At 36.4% G+C, this 16708-nt stretch overlaps 1 protein-coding gene across 1 annotated transcript in view; it reads left to right on the forward strand.

Annotated features, from left to right (window-relative positions):
• LOC150090537 (ATP-binding cassette sub-family C member 1-like) overlaps positions 1-16708 on the forward strand; it is a 237859-nt gene that overhangs the window by 18255 nt on the left and 202896 nt on the right. Inside the window, 1 exon segment of the mRNA XM_090378370.1 lies at positions 5872-5997. Within this exon segment, the coding sequence (XP_090234496.1) occupies positions 5872-5997 (126 nt within the window).

Here is a 16708-nt window from a genome sequence, read left to right on the forward strand (position 1 = left end):
GAAAAGGTCTGGTGTTTATTTCCATCTGGCTGGGAGGAACATTGGTAGTATTTTTACTTGACCAAATTATACTGTGTCAGATGGGGGTCATGTAGCTTATCCAGATAGAAACTTGAGTATTTTCAGCCTTCAAACAGTCACATGACAATGGAATGTACTCAGTTTACAGAAATGTTATACTGATATTTCATAGCCTTAGCTAGCTCAGTGCTTATTCATTACAACAACCCATCTGCATAGATAATGCAAAATTAAAATTATATGAAACTTAAAATTATGAGCCTTCTTCACTTCATAAAATTTTCAAAATTCCATGCATAAAACAAATCACTAAAATAAGACATGCAATAAATTTTCTACCAGTGACCTTTTTAAAAAAGACTTTATACTGCACAGGATTTTTTTTCTTGTTTATTGCAAAACATTAACTTTGATTTTGAAATAATTGCACACTGCTATTAGTTAATTTTATTTAGGCACAAATAATGGGAAAATAATATATTAAAGATGAAAATTTGTCCATGTCAAAAACTTGGCATTTAAGGCTGTAGGTAAAACATCCTTATAGGCTATGTGATTTCAGAGATGAATTTCATATAATTAAATTTGTAATTTAGTTCTTGTAATTTCTTGACTATTAGCAATAGTTAAATGATAATTGTTTTATTATTCATTCATGATTATGTTATATAGTTATTTAGATGTTAAAATCATAGTGATAGTTTTCTTAAACTTTCTTTTGCTGTCTGGAGTAATAATCCTAGTCTATTCCAGCAGTAAGTGATAGTTATCAGTTTTCTTTTTAATTTAATTTTATAAATTTTTTTTAAAAATTCAGACTAGTAGAGCCTTGAAATAAATTCAAGGCTGAACTAGACAAACTTTTGGAGTGAATGGACGGGTGAAATGGGAAGGAAAGGGTATTTTTTTTTATGCTGTATAAAAGCTTGCTTTCTTGCATCGTATGCTGCCTCTACTAATGCTAATATGCTAAAATGTGCATATAAGCAAATTTACATTTTTTTTTTTCAGTAATTTTTTACTGATGTTTGTTGTGTATACACTATGCTAGGTTAGCCAAGAATTGGTAAAGTGTCTTGCAAATCCCCAAGAGCTATTGATATGGCCGCTAGCTCTTCTGTGTCTTACCTTCCTGTTTTTTTGTTTTTTTTTTGTGGGGGGGGGTTGCTAGTTTATTTTACTCACCTTTTTTCACTTGAAAATGATAAATGATAAATTTTGTAAAATAGCAGGATATTTTAATAGGACAATTAATGTCTTAAATATTTCTGAATTTACACAGGATCAATGTCCAGTGAGGGGAGCTTCACTGTTTTCTAGAGTAATTTTTTTTTGGATCGTTGGGTAAGTAATTGTTCATTCCTATAGCAAAAAACTGTCTAAGAGATATGTATTTCTGTGTATAAATTAAAAAGTAAAAATCTGAACTGTTTTAAAAATACATTTATATACAAAAAAAAAAAAAAAGTAGCTTTGACAGGCAGGCAGCATCTTAGCTGTTATCATATGGAGTTTAATTATATTTTATATACTACTGTGCTTGTGTGTGCATTTGATATTTTTATGTGTGAGGAGCATGTTTATATATATATTGTTAACTGTTACACTTGAGAATATTTTAACTGTAGCATGGATATCCTCAGAGGAATTAAAATGGGACCAATTGAGCTCTCGGCTGCCCAACTCAATGCCAGAGCTTACACTTGTGCATCAGGCAATACAGGAGCAATCCCCAATGCAGAATTTGCTGATCCCACAGGAGGTAGTTATTGTTGGTGACTCTGTTGTTAGGGAAACTGAAAATATATTGTGAAAAAATGATATGTGGATGAGGACCAGGTATGTCTGCCCAGGACAGAGGTAGATGACATAAAGCACATATCATCTTTTAAGAGCACAGAAGGTGATATTATTGTTGTATGCATTGGCACTAATGATATTAAGAGTAGGAACTCTGAGGACTTCAGTTAACAAGTACAGGGCAATGTTGGGAAAAAATTACAAAGTAGGATTTAATTTGAAAGTGTTTGCATTTCTGCCAAGATAGGAGGGAGAAAATGTTAAGAGCCTTGACAATCAATTCAGCCCTGAAGAGAATGTACAAGCATATGGGGGAGAATTATATGTACTTATGTATCCTCAATGTGCAAGCTCATTGGGTAGAATTGTATGTGTACTTATTAGCATTAGTAAAGGCACATGATGCAACAAAGCAAGCTTATATAGCATTAGCCCAAAAAAAACCCAAAACAAACTCTTCTCATTTCACCCCTCCACTTCAAATGTTTGTCTAGTTCTGCCTTGAATCTATTTAAGCTATCAACTTCTACAACAACAGTGGGAAGCTTGTTCCAGCAATCAACCACTCGCTGGCTAAAGACAAACTTCTGCACATCTATCCTATAACTATCTTTCCTCAATTTGAATTTATGCTCTCTCAGGAGATTGATTGATTCCTCATGATTATTCTGAGCATGAGGAAGAATCCCATCAGCATTGGGCATTCTCAAACCATTCAAGGCTTTATACACCTCAATCAGATCACCTCGAAGGTGCCTAGTCTCCATACACTGTAATTTACAAAACTTAAGCCTTTCTTTGTAAAAGCAACCCTTTGTCCCATTCACTAATCTTGTTACCCTTCTCTGTACTCATACAGACCTATAGCTTTATTGCCTGTTCTAGGAAAAATAATGGAATGCCTACTCCTCTATAGACTTAATTTATATAATACTGAAGCCAACCTAAATTCTGAACAGCAATTTGGTTTCAAGCAAGAATCCTCAACTAGGATGCCATGCACTATATCCTAACAACAGAAGGCAACTAGAGGGAGTAATACTCTTGATTTGATTATCAGTAGTGATTCTTCATGCATTAAGAATCTGCAGATAAAGGAACCACTAGGTGGCAGTGATCACAGTGTGCTGAAGTGGGATTTACTCAAAGAGGTAACTACCATCGGGGGTAAAGGGAAGGGTTTTTGCTTTCGTAAAGGTGACTTCGATGGTCTGAGACAGTATTTAAATTCTATACAGTGGGACCAACTGATGATGTTACTAATGGCAAATTCAAAATGGGAAGCATTCAAAGAACTTATCTTGGAAGCTACTAGGCTTTAAATACCAACTAAGAAATATTGTTCAAGGTTTAGGCCTAAATGGATGTCAGATGAACTAATGAGACATATGGCAGAGAAGAAAAATGCATGGGATACATATAAATTAACATGTGACACAGAAGCCTATGATAGATATAAGTTGATCTGTAACCAAGTTACAAAGGAGGTTAGGCAGGCGAAGGCAGATTACGAGAAATCTTTGGCAAAGGATGCAAAGAAACACAGCAAAGAGTTCTTTACTTATGTAAACTCTAGAAGGAAGGGGATGAATCAGATTGGTCCACTTGATATCGATGGTTCAACTGTTGATGATCCTGCTCAGGTAGCTAACAAACTAAATGAATATTTTGCATCGACATTCACATATGAGGAGATATTCAGCGAGGGGAATGGCAGATGTGTTTTCAACTCTGGCAGTAAGCTAGATAATCCTGTAATAACTGAGATTAAAGTGGAGGATAAATTGTTGAAGATAAACAAAAGAAGGGCACCTGGGGTGGATGAGATCTATCCAGTTATATTAAAGGAGGCAGCAAAGGAAGTAAGCAAACCCTTAACCATAATTATGAGAGCTTTCTTGGACTCAGGGGAGGTACCCATAGACTGGAGATGTGCAAATGTGACCCCAATTCACAAAGGAGGGTCAAAGGCTGACACAAGTAATTATAGACCTGTGAGTTTAACTTCTGTTTCAGGAAAATTAATGGAACCACTGGTTAAAGAAGCACTGCAGGATCATCTTGACAAGACTTCATTTATAGCTCAAACACAACATGGGTTTGTTAAGGGAAAGTCTTGCCTGACCAATTTGATTGGATACTATGATGTAGTCACAAGTGAACTGGATGCAGGGAATAACTTTGATATTATATATTTGGATCTTAGAAAGGCTTTTGATACTGTTGCACATGGAAGACTGGTGCACAAATTGGAGCAGTGTGGCATTGGAGGCAAATTTCTGCTATGGATAAAGGGGTGGTTGAGTGGGGAAAAGACAGAGAGTGGTAATCAATGGACACTGCTCATCGTGGACTAATGTTATTAGTGGAGTCCCTCAGGGTTCAGTGTTGGGTCCATTATTGTTTTCTGTATTTATAAATGATATTGATGATGGTATATCAAGCTTAATGTCCAGGTTTGCAGACGATACAAAGGTTGGCAGGGTTATTAAGGACATTACTGACGCTATGCTGCTGCAACAGGATCTGGAAAGGTTGAGGAGATGGGCTGAGAGGTGACAAATGTAAAGTACTACATATGGGAAACAGCAACCCCATAGCAATGTATCAACTCTGTGGCACTACACTGACAGTGGTAGAGAATGAAAGGGACCTGGGGGTGGTTGTGCAGGCAGATATGAAGTTCTCTGAGTGCAGACAGGCTGCAAGAGTAGCTCATGGTGTCTTGTCAATGATATACAGGAATTTTTCTAGCAGGGATAAGGAGGTGATTATTGCCTTGTATAAGGCAATGGTCAGGCCACACCTTGAGTACTGTATACAGGTCTGGAGGCCTCATTTCAAGAAGGATGTAGAACTGCTGGAACCAGTACAGTGAAGGGCAACAAGGTTAGTGAATGGAATGAAGGGTTGCTCTTATGAAGAAAGGCTTAAGTTTTGCAAATTACAGTGTCTGGAGACTTGGCACCAGCGAGGTGATCTGATAGAGGTGTATATAGCCTTGAATGGTTTGAGCATGCTCAATGCTGATGGGATTCTTCCTCTTGCTCAGAATAATCACCTGAGAGGGCATAAATTCAAATTGAGGAAAGACAGATGTAGGATAGATGTGCGGAAGTTTGCCTTTAGCCAGCAGGCGGTTGGTTGGTGGAATGGACTTCCATCCCTTGTTGTGGAAGTTGATAGTCTAAATAAATTTAAGGCTCAGCTGGACAGGTGTTTCGAACGAATGGAGGGGTGAAGTGGAAGTTTTTTTTTTTATTTATTTATTTTTTTATTTTTTTATTTTTTGGCTGATGCTGCATAAGCTTGCTTTCTTGCATCATACGCCTCTACTAATGCTAATGCTATCAAAGGTAAAGAGACGAGCTTTTTCTCTCGTAAGGGTGACTGTAGTTGTCTCAGAAAGTTTTAAAATCTTATGCAGTGGCACCAACTGGTGATTATTACCAACAGCAAATTCTAAGTGGGAAGCATTCAGGGAAGAATTATAGAAGCTACTGGGCTTTTCATACCAACTAAGGAATACTGTTCAAGGCTTAGACCTAATTGGATATCAGATGAAACTGATGAGACTTGTGGCAGAGAATAAAATGCATGGAATGCAGAAGGCCAAAAGTTGGTCTCGATCAAAAGACAGAAATTGAATGCAGAGATGCATACTATTTTCAAATAATTTTTGCATCCCTGCATTAAAATATAACCCTACAATCTCTCTGTCTATATCCAGGCATTTTAAGTAAGCTTAAAAATGACAGACAAACTTATGCCGTGTTTTGCAATAAGTTTATTTTATGTAACAGAAAAAATTGGGGTGGAATGCATGAACAACACAAAATAATATAATTGATAGTTCAAAAGTGCAGGATATATGAGTATGTTACTGTATTTAATAGCTTGGATGGTTGTTGTTATATGAAATTTACATGTAGAATTTGGGTTACTAGAAGTGTGAGCATATCCTAGAATATTATTAAAAATAAAATTTCATAACTTTTTTTTGTTTTAATATTGGAAACTTCTTAAAATTAGTTTTGTTTTTTGTTGCAGGATTTTATGGAAGGGAATGAAGGGCACACTGACAGTGGAAAACCTATTACCAATGTGTTCTGAAATGAAGTCAGCAGGTGTATCTAAAAAATTTGATTATGCTTACCTTAAAAAGCAGCAAAAACAGTAAGGAAGATGTGTATATATGGTACATACATGAATAAAATCTGGTCTAGTACAACAATATATATATATCAACTTTAATAGTTTTGATATAGTTTTATTTTTGCAAAAACTGTAATTTTTTAATATAATTTTGTCTCTAAAGCATATACGAGTATGGATGATTTAAGTTTCATCAAAGATCTTAAAACAAATTAATGTAAGGAATTCCTTAGAATAAGAATTAAACTTGTATTATTTCCACAATCACACAGTTTATTATGATATTATCTGATTAATATAACATTAAGAGGACAGCACAGAACATGTTCCCCACTTTAAACTCACAGGTACATTGTACCAGTGAGTTTAAAGGGTACAATTTTCAATTATATTAAATAACTTAACATTAAAAAATAATTGAAATAATAGTATAAAGGGTGGAATGTTCATTTTATATTAAAATTTTTTGGTTATGCATAAAAATATTCTTAGCTTTTCTGAATTTTGATAGGACACACAGCGATGAGCCAAAACATTATGACCATCTACCTAATATGATGTTGGTCCTCCATGTGTAGACAAAACAGCTCATACCTGGTGAGACATGGGCACTACAAGATTTCTAAATGTGTCTTGTGGTATCTGGTACCGACATGTAACCAGCAGATCCTTTAACTCCTGTAAGGTCCGTGGTTGAGACGCCGCAGATCAGAGTTGCTGTTCCAAGACAAACCACAGATGCTCAATGGGATTGATGTTTGGGGAATTTTGGAGGCCAGGGCAATACCTGGAAGTCTTCCTCATGTTCCGCGAACTAGTCTCGCACAAATCGGGTGGTGTAGCATGGTGCATTATCCTGCCGAAAGATGGCACCACCAGAGGGGAAAACCATTGCCACGAAAGGGTGTACCTGGTCAGTAATGATGTTTAGGTAGTTGGTAGATGTCAGAGTGCCTGGCACATGGATGACTGGACCCAGAGTATCCCAGCAGAACATCGCCCAAAGCATGACACCACTACCACCGGCTTGTTTTTGTCCCATGGTGCATCCAGGTGCTATCACTTCCCCAGGTAAACGATGCACACGTACCCGGCCATCCACATGGTGTAACAGGAAATGTGATTCATCGGACCAGACTACCTTCTTCCAATCACTCAAGGTCCAGTTTTGATGCTCGCATGTACATTGTAGGTGCTGTCGCCAGTGAACCGTGGTTAGCATGGGCACTCAGAGTGACCTTACCATCCAGGAGGGCCTTCGCTCACCTCATGCATTGGTTGTGGTCGTCCAACACCTCGCCGGCATTTCATGGGTTCCCCCTCCTCGGACCACTTTTGGAAAGTACTAACCACAGCTTACCATGAGCACCCCACGAGCCATGCTGTTTTGGATATGCTCTGACCTAGTTGTCCGGCCATTACAATTTGGCCTTTGTCAAACTTGCTTAAGTCTGCTGCTTTTCCTATCTGAAAAACAAGAGTAACACTGAATAACATAGCTCAGTATCAGGTGTTTTTTATACTGTGCCCCAACCCATGCATGCGCCGTAGTTCACCTGCAGTTGCTTCAGTTTGCATAACGACTTGCATGACTTGCTGGTTATAATGTTTTGGCTCATCGGTGTAGTTATTCATTGCTATTTGTAACTTTTGTTATTTGCAGTTTTTAATCCCATGTGAAAAGTTTTTCTGCAGTTATATGATATTATGTTATTTGTTAGAAGGGGCTGCAAGCATTACATTCTCAACCCTCTTCTTAAGGCTCAAGAAATTTTAGCTTTTTAAATTCTTTAATTCATAATAAGTCTCCTTCTCTTAGCTATGCATAGAAAGAATTCCTAGTCTTTCTGAGTTTAAACAAGTCTTTAGTTATCCATTACAACATTATTCAGTGTAACTTTCATTATTTGCAGTTTTTAATATATAATAACATCAGTCTTCTGTTTTTGCTTTTTTAAATTTTTTTCTTCTTTCTTATTACTACATCAAATATCATAATTCGTAATTCTTTTCTTCTTATATACCCTTAAAGGCATGAAGATAGCAGTCAGCACAACCTTGAAATGTAGCCAACTGTATTAAAAGGACAAAATTCATGGGATACCTGGTTCCTGGGCCATGCAAAACTATTACCCCTCTCTCTCTCTCTCTCTCTCTCTCTAGTGGACGAACCCACCACATGCACTTGGCAGGTATATAGGTACATTGCATCACTGCATTTACGTAGATGGTAATTCAGTGTCATTATGGATAAATGTCATGAGTTAACTGACTTTAAAAGAGGGATGATAGTGGGTGCCCGACACATGGGGGTCACTCTATTGTGGAGGTGGTACAGAAATTGCGCTATCTCCGTTCGACAGTATCGAGAGTGTATCGGGAATATGCCATTTCCGGAATAACATCTCATCATGGATGGCACTATGGGCAAAGAAAGGTGAGGGATGAACGTGACCGTTGATGTCTGTCTCACATTGTTTCAGCCAACCAGAGAGTGACAGTTGCACAAATCACTACTGACTTCAATGAAGGAGATACCAGGAATGTCTCCACCAAGACTGTCAGGTTATTATTAGCCACAATAGGTTATGGGCAGAGCCACTGCAAGTGGGTAGACGAGTACGGGCAGCAGTTCAGGAGGGTGCCAAAATTTTTTGACATCTGCAAGTCAGACCTCTGTTTAACGAACTTCTTTATAGTGAAATTTTCAATTTGATGATATTTTTTGAATTCCTCTTGGTAATTACATTTAAAATAGTTTCCTTAGAATGAAAAAAAATTCCATATAACAAACAGATTATGCGAGACTTAACTGGGAATGCATTGTTTGCACCTCTGTTTTTAGGCAATTGAGGAAATTAGTTTGGTTTCACTCATTTAAGTTAGCATGCTTTGGCTTTTAATTTGTGCTACTAAGCACGAATTAAGAGCCAAAGCATGTTACTGGGGGATGTTGGTGAAGTTTAAGCCTCAGGATTCCTTGCACCATATGGCTAATAATAATAATAATGTCATGAGATATCACAATATGTCAGAGCTGAAATGAAGAAAAAGAAACGGGAAAACAGTTTTTTTTAAACAGTTGGCAAAAATTGATGAATCTTCTCGCTCATACAGTACTACACAATTTCTCCTATCTTGAAACAGATTCATTCCCAGCTATTCTGTTGCAGTGCGTCCAATCAATCAATCAGTTTCTGCTGAATCCCTGGCCATTCTGGCATTCCTGGAAATGAAAGTGCCTACTTTGCCGCTAGACATCCTCAACCCTCTTTCTCACAACACCCTCAGGTTCCTTACAGCGACTATAAGTCTGTCATTCGTAAAGCGTGCTACGATAAATGGTCACAGATCTGGAAAGGTAACATCAACAATAAACTTTACCAGATAAAAGAAGATCCAAAGCTGTGGCTCTCTAGCTTCTGATGAAACAGATGAGAAGAAGTGGTATTGGCAAGGCTCAGAATTGGGCACACTCACCATACCCATCTCTTCCTGCTAGCGGGAGAAAACCCACCTCAGTGCTCATCCTGTCAGACGCAACTTACGATTCGTCATTTTCTGGTTGAGTGTCCCTTATATTCAACCGTTCGATCAAACACTTTCCGGTCACTCTTAACGTTGAACAGCTCATCTAATTTGTCTCATATATTATGAAATGAAGCCGATATACAAGAACTTTTCATATATTTAAAACATATTGGCCTGTACAGGAGCATATAATTTAACATCTCTAACGATATGTTTGAACTGTGAACAGACACAATTTGGCCTCAGTAGCCCTTGTGTCGTTAATCCCAACAACAACAACAACAACTACACAATTTCATGTGGATTAACAATGAGAATTGCTCATGCACGTCAACAAAAATGCTTCTTTTCTTTCTTTCTTTTCTTTTTTTTTTTTTGTCCTGGGACTGCTGCCCCCACACTCTGCTAATATAAAGAGAATCTATATGATACTAACAACCCATACAATTACTGCAAAACACATCAGATCATCAAGAAACAACTTGAAAACAAACAAAAAACCACAACTCATCAGTCCCCGCATGCCAGCTAGTACACTTCATCAAACATCCACACTGAAAACACTTGTATTCCGAAACTAACTGATTCACACTCATACACCATTCAATTACATCCTTACATCCATCCTTTTGCAAATGGAATAACACGCTATAACCGAGGCAGCAGAGCAGCATAATGATGACTAAGCAGCAGCAGCACGATAATTTCATATTTAATGCTAAAATCAGAAGCGAATTTGCATCCAATCAAGCAATCAGAAATGAAAAATGAGGTAAATTATGCATTCCCAATAGTCAGCCAATCACAAAACTCGACCGGACAAGCACTCTGTTCTTTGGCCACGCCCACAACAGAGATACCCATATTCTGTAGTTCAGCCAGAATAATACTGTATATATGATATGTTGAAGAACTTTAGAAAATAATATGATGATGAATACGGCACTAGAAGAACAATAAAACATGGAGGAAGAAATATCTAAAGATGAATTCAACACAGACTTAAAGTCCTTTAGCAATAACAAAGCACCAGGAATTGACAACATACCTGCAGAGATGTTAAATTACGTTGGAGGTCAAGAAAATCTGAAGAAAGCTTTATTTGAACTGATAAAGAAGATATGCAGGGATGAGTGTTGGCCGGAGGATTTCTGCACATCAATCATAATCCCCATTTTAGGGATTATGATTGATGTGCAGAAAGACACAAGAAGAAGACACCAACAATATTCCAAGACTACAGAACTATAAATATTGTTACTCATGCATCCAAGATTCTGCTGAAAGTCATCAAAGTTCGCATGGAGAGTAATTTTGAACAATTTCTGGATGACTCAGTGTGGTTTTCACAGAAGCAGATCGATGAGGCATTAGCATTAGTTGAGGCATATGATAAAAAAACCCTTCCCATTTCACCCATCCGGTCACTCCAAATGTTTGTCTAGGTCAGCTGTAAATTTATTTAAGCTATCAACTTCCACAACGACAGATGGAAGTCTGTTCCAGGATTCAACTACCTGCTGGTTAAAGGCAAACTTCTGCACATCTATCCTACAACTTTCTTTCCTCAATTTGAATCTATGCCCCCTCAGATTAAGAACCTGAGGGGGGCAACAACAGACTTTCATCTGTTGTTGTGGAAGTTGATAGTTTAAATAAATTGAAGGCTGAACTAGACAAACATTTAGTATGACCGGATGGGTAAATGGGAGATTTTTTTTTTTTTTGGTTGATGCTGTCTGTATAAGCATGCTTTCTTGCATCATATGCCTCAGCTAATGCTAATGATCATCGATCTGCCTCTGTGAAAACCACACTGTAAGTCATCCAGAAATTGTTCAATATGCCTCTATTGGAACGTTGAGAGTGTTGGGTGAAAAAATGTATAACAAGGGGAGAAACCTCTGTGTGTGTTTTATGGATTACGAGAAGGTGTTTGATAGAGTAATCTGGAGAGAACTGTTCCCATTGCTTGAGAAAATTGGATGCAAGAAGATTATTGGACTGATCTATGACTTATGTAGAAGATAAAATGTGGTGATAAGAGTGAGGGGAGAACTGACAGAAAAAACTAAAGTTGAAAAGGGAGTAAGACAGGGATGGTTACTTTCACCTGGTTTGTTCAATGCTTTTGCCAAAGTGATAATAAAGGAGACACTTGGGAATAAGAAGTGGGGGGTTAAAATAGGTGAAAAGTACTTACAGGCTATTAAGTTTGCAGACGATCAGGCCATACTAGCAGGTTGCCCTGCTATGCTGCAAAAAATGATCAGAAGACTAAATAAGAAAGAGCTGAAGTATGGAATGAAGATAAACGTGATCAAAACAAAGGCAATGTTGAAAGGTTAGTTCCCTTTTGAATTGAGATCGATGGAGTGAGAATAGAACAGGTAGAGGACTTTAGGTATCTGGGGCAGTTATTTGCACAGGACATTTCATGTCAAACTGAGATTCAATCCAGAATTGCAACGGCAAAACAACCTTTCAAGAATAAACTGTCGTTGATTACACAGAAGTTGTCACAAGAAATTAGGAAGAAGGCAATACAGACATATATCTGGTCAGTGGCACTATATGCAGCAGAGACATAGATTCCTAACAAAGAGAGACAAAAAGAGACTTGAAGCCTTCGAGATGTGGTGCTGGTACAGGATGGAGAAAATTAAATGGACTGAAAAAGTGTCAAATGTGAAAGTATTAAGACATCCAAAAACAAAGGAAATTCTAGGTAGAATAAGATCAACTAGACTCAAATGGGTGGGCCACATGATTCGTCATGTCCCCTGGACTGGACTGTGGAGGGAAACTGCCCTAGGGGTAGAGCAAAAAAAAAAAAAAAAAAAAACCATCGGGATGTGCTGCTGGATGAAGCAAGACTTCGAAAATTTGAGGAACTGAAACTAACGGCACAGGAGAGAGAGAGAAATGGAGACAGCTCATCAGAGGAACTGACCAGTCATAAGACTGAATTACTGATGATGATGACTATTTTTAGCAAAGCAATGTATAGCGTTCAGGGGATTTTCAAAAGATTTATATGAAAATGACAATGGTAAATTTTTAAAACTTACTGAAACAATTGCTAAATTTGATTCAGTTATGGCAGAACATATTCGGCATATTCAGAAATCTGAATGGAAAAATATCGCTTTTATATTATTTGGGTGATCAAATACAAAATGAAATTATTGAAATAATTTCACAAAATATTACAGATAAAATACTAGAAATGACTAGAGAAGCTACATATTTTTTTCTATGCTTTTGGTGTAATCACTGAAGATGAAAATAAAGATATGGATGCAAGGAAACATGCTAAATCAATAGCCTTAAAAATAACATCTTATAAGTTTCTTTGTTCAATTATAATTTGGCGTCATATTTTAAATAAAATTAATCCGTTAAGTAAAAGGCTCTCCAAAAAAGACTTCTGATATGCATGAAGAAGAAGAAGAAGAAGAAGAAAATCTTTATTGTACAGTAAAGATACAATAATGTGCCTGCCACAGCCAGGAGGCCAGGGGCTTGACAATGATATAGGGTAATATACAAATATGTACAGTATAAAAATTTGTACAGTATAAAAAAAAGATAACATAACAATTAAAAACGTAGCATTAACCATTAAATATGAGTATGTACATAGTTGTAAAGCAGACAGTACCCCAAGGTATGTACACGTTCATATTTACAAAGCACATATTTAAGCATATTCACAAAAGTCAGAATATTTCACAGTGCCAAATTGATGTTCGGTATTGCATTTTCTTATGAAACAGTTCGTCGATTTGCTTGCGACGTGCCGTTCTGCGCCTCATAGCAGATAGCAGGTGGAGGTATCAGTATGAGTTGACATCAGGGGCCAAACAAAAGGGGAACAAGTTCGGCCAATGAGCGCCTGTAATTGCGATCAGAAGCAAATTTCTGGAGGTCAGCTCCGATCGTTAGCAGGGCTTGTACTGTAGAAAGTACTTGTCCAGGTAGAAATCTGTCACTGAAAGCTCTTGAATGTCTACAAAATATCACGGAATAGTTTAAAGATAATAGAATAGAGGAAGCAGTCCAAAAAATTCTTGATTCGGCAAATAATATGGCTAGTATCATTGGCATTGAAGCTTTTTCCAGAAGTAAGCAATATAACGAAAAGATTGAAAAAACATCATTTTGATTGCAAAAGTGGAGATGAAACTATTCAAGATTCACAACAAAATTGCAAAATTAATTTTTTCTTTTAAATTACGGACACAACAATTTTCTTGTTAACTGAAAGGTTTAGAAATATGAAAGAACATGTAGAAATATTTAAAATGTTTTATAACATTTCTGAATAAAAAAAAAAAAAGTGATCAGATGACGATTTATTAAATCATTGCAAAGATTTACATATTACGTTAAGTGACATTAATCATAATGAGTCCGATATCGGGTTTGAGCATTACCTGAAGAACTTAGAATACTTCAAATTTATATTAAAGACAATATTACTCCATTTGAAATTTTACAATATACTTTTATTTTACAGATACTTTTCCAAATATAGCAGTTGCATTAAGAATTTTTCTAACTTTACCAGTTTCAGTTGCCTCAGGTGAATGGAGTTTTTCAAAATTAAAATTAATCAAAAATTATTTACGATCCATGATGTCTACATAACGAATCTCTAATTTGGCAATAATTTCAATAGAAAATGATCTTTTGGAACAAATAAACATAAATGAAATAATTAATAAATTTGCACATCTTAAAGCAAGGAAACATAAATTTGTATAATTTTTTCAACATTATAAAAATTTTCCTTTTATTTTATTATTGTGGGTACGATTATCATGATTTATAATTTAAAGTTTATTTCTAGAATTTCAGAATGATTTTGTTATTTATGTTTGTTGTTTCGTTACATGTGAGATATATTGTAATTCTTTGCTCTTTCAATACATTAATAATAATTATTTATGCCTTATTTTATTTTTAAATCCAAATATTTTGGGGCGACACATAGGGTCGCAGTGGCCCTTGTTATGGGAGCCGCCAACCCACCAGAATCTCATTGCTAACACCACCACACAGCATTCTTTTACTCAACTGGGTAAAAGAATATCAGCACTGGACCTTGGATGATTGGAGACAGGTCTCCTGGTTCGAAGGGTCCCATTTCCAGTTATTTCAAGTGGACGGGAAGGTGTGTATCTGGCAGACACTGCACAAAGCTATGCACCCATCATGTCAACAAAAGTAACTGTTTGGGCAGGTGGACAGTCTGTAATGGTCTGGGGTGTGTTCAACTGGCACACCTTGGGACCTCTGGTACATCTAGATGCATCTCTGAACAGTCGAGGTCACATGTCCATCCTTGCAGACCATCTGCATCCCTTCATGGTCATCTTGCACCCACAGGGCAATGGACTCTTCCAGCAGGAAATTGCACCTCCCCACAGGACTGTGGTGACTAGAACATAGTTCGAAGAGCATTCCGCAGATTTTACCACCATGGAATGGCCTCCCCATTCATCGGACATGAACCTTGTGGAGCATCTTTGGGATGCTGTGGAAAGGTCTGTTTGAGCTTTGGATCCTCCACCCAGGAATGTGATGGAATTATGGACAGCGGTGCAGCAAGCATGGATGGAAATATCCTGTGAAACGTTTTCATGAACTAGTGGACTCAATGCCTCACCGTGTGACTGCCCTTATCCGGCTGAAAAGTGGGCCTACTGTTACTAGGTTGGTATCCCATGATTTCTGTCCACTCAGTGTAGATTGATATGAATACTTTAGTAAACATACTAAAATATACTCGTAGTGTAACAGATTTATGTGTTTATTTTGTCTTTTGACAGATTGACAGATTTCCTTTTATACTGTATGGCTAATGTTGAATATGAACACTTTATTTGTGGCACTTTATATATATATATCAGTGGTTTTCAACCTTTTTTTAATAACGGCACCTCTAAGTAATTTATTTTGTTTTGCGGCACCCGTACTCAGTTTTCTGCATGTTAGATTCGATTCTCTCTCCGTATATGTGTGTGTGTGTGTATATATATAATATTAAAAAATATATATGTTATATGGTAGTTATTACAATAATATAATTATAAAAATTACATTTCATAATACAAATTATATATATACAGCATATAATTTTATTCTTTATATAGAGGTGCTCAGTAAATATCAATTATAGATCACCACAAAATTAAAAAGATACTGTACACCTTTTTATAATGAAATAAACATATAAATTAAAAAAAAAATAAGTTTAAGTAACTTAAACCCAAATTACATGGCACCCCTGGAATGTTGTTGTGGCACCCCAGTTGAAAACCACTGATATATATATATAATGTATGTATGTTAGCATATATTAGTAGTCATTTCAGTAACTTCAAAATTTTTACTCTTTTGGTTCTAACCCCAGGGGCTCACATCTGGTGAGTATGGGCTTGGCACACCCAGGGTCCTGAGATGGATATCATCATTCTTCTCTTTCTTGGTGATTCCCTTCTACTTTTGTCTCTCTCTCTCAGGGTAACTCAGAAATTTTTTTTTTTGTAGCATAAGCTGGTGTAGCATAAGCCTCAGGCTTCCTTGCACCATATAGCTAATAATAATAATAATAATAATAAATTATTCTCAGCCTTTGCTTTCCATTTGATCTCTAAAATTTTTATATACAAGGTGTGGCTAAAATGAAACAAGAATTTTTTCTTGTACATATTAGTTTTTGTTTTCTTGCAATCGGTTAACTTTTGACTGAACTGTGCTTCTTTAAATGAATAAGTGTTTTAACCCTTTGGCAGAAAAATGAGTGATTGTAATTTAGAGCAAAGAATTGTTATTAAATTTTTGAATTCACTGATAGTAGAAGATAAATCCTGCATCTTTCAGTATGTTTCACAAGTATCAAAGCATGCAATGACAAAATCCCTCTTCTCCCTGTTGTTTTCTTCATCACGAATTTGTCCTGCCAAATCTGAATGTTAATCAGGCACTCTTATGTTGAGATTTTGGGAAGATTTCATGAAAAAATTCAAAAGACACTGCCCAATTTATGGCCAGAATAATAATTTATTATTATTATTATTAATAATAAATTATTAAAAAGTATTTTTCATTTCTTTTTAGCCACATCTTGTATAATGCTCACTATACTTTGTCTTTCATTGCTACCTTTTTTAGTTATTAGTATTACTATTAT

The sequence above is a fragment of the Mastigoproctus giganteus genome, chromosome 1, assembly GCF_048544385.1.
Source record: "Mastigoproctus giganteus isolate SK-2022 chromosome 1, ASM4854438v1, whole genome shotgun sequence".
Taxonomy (NCBI): domain Eukaryota; kingdom Metazoa; phylum Arthropoda; class Arachnida; order Uropygi; family Thelyphonidae; genus Mastigoproctus; species Mastigoproctus giganteus.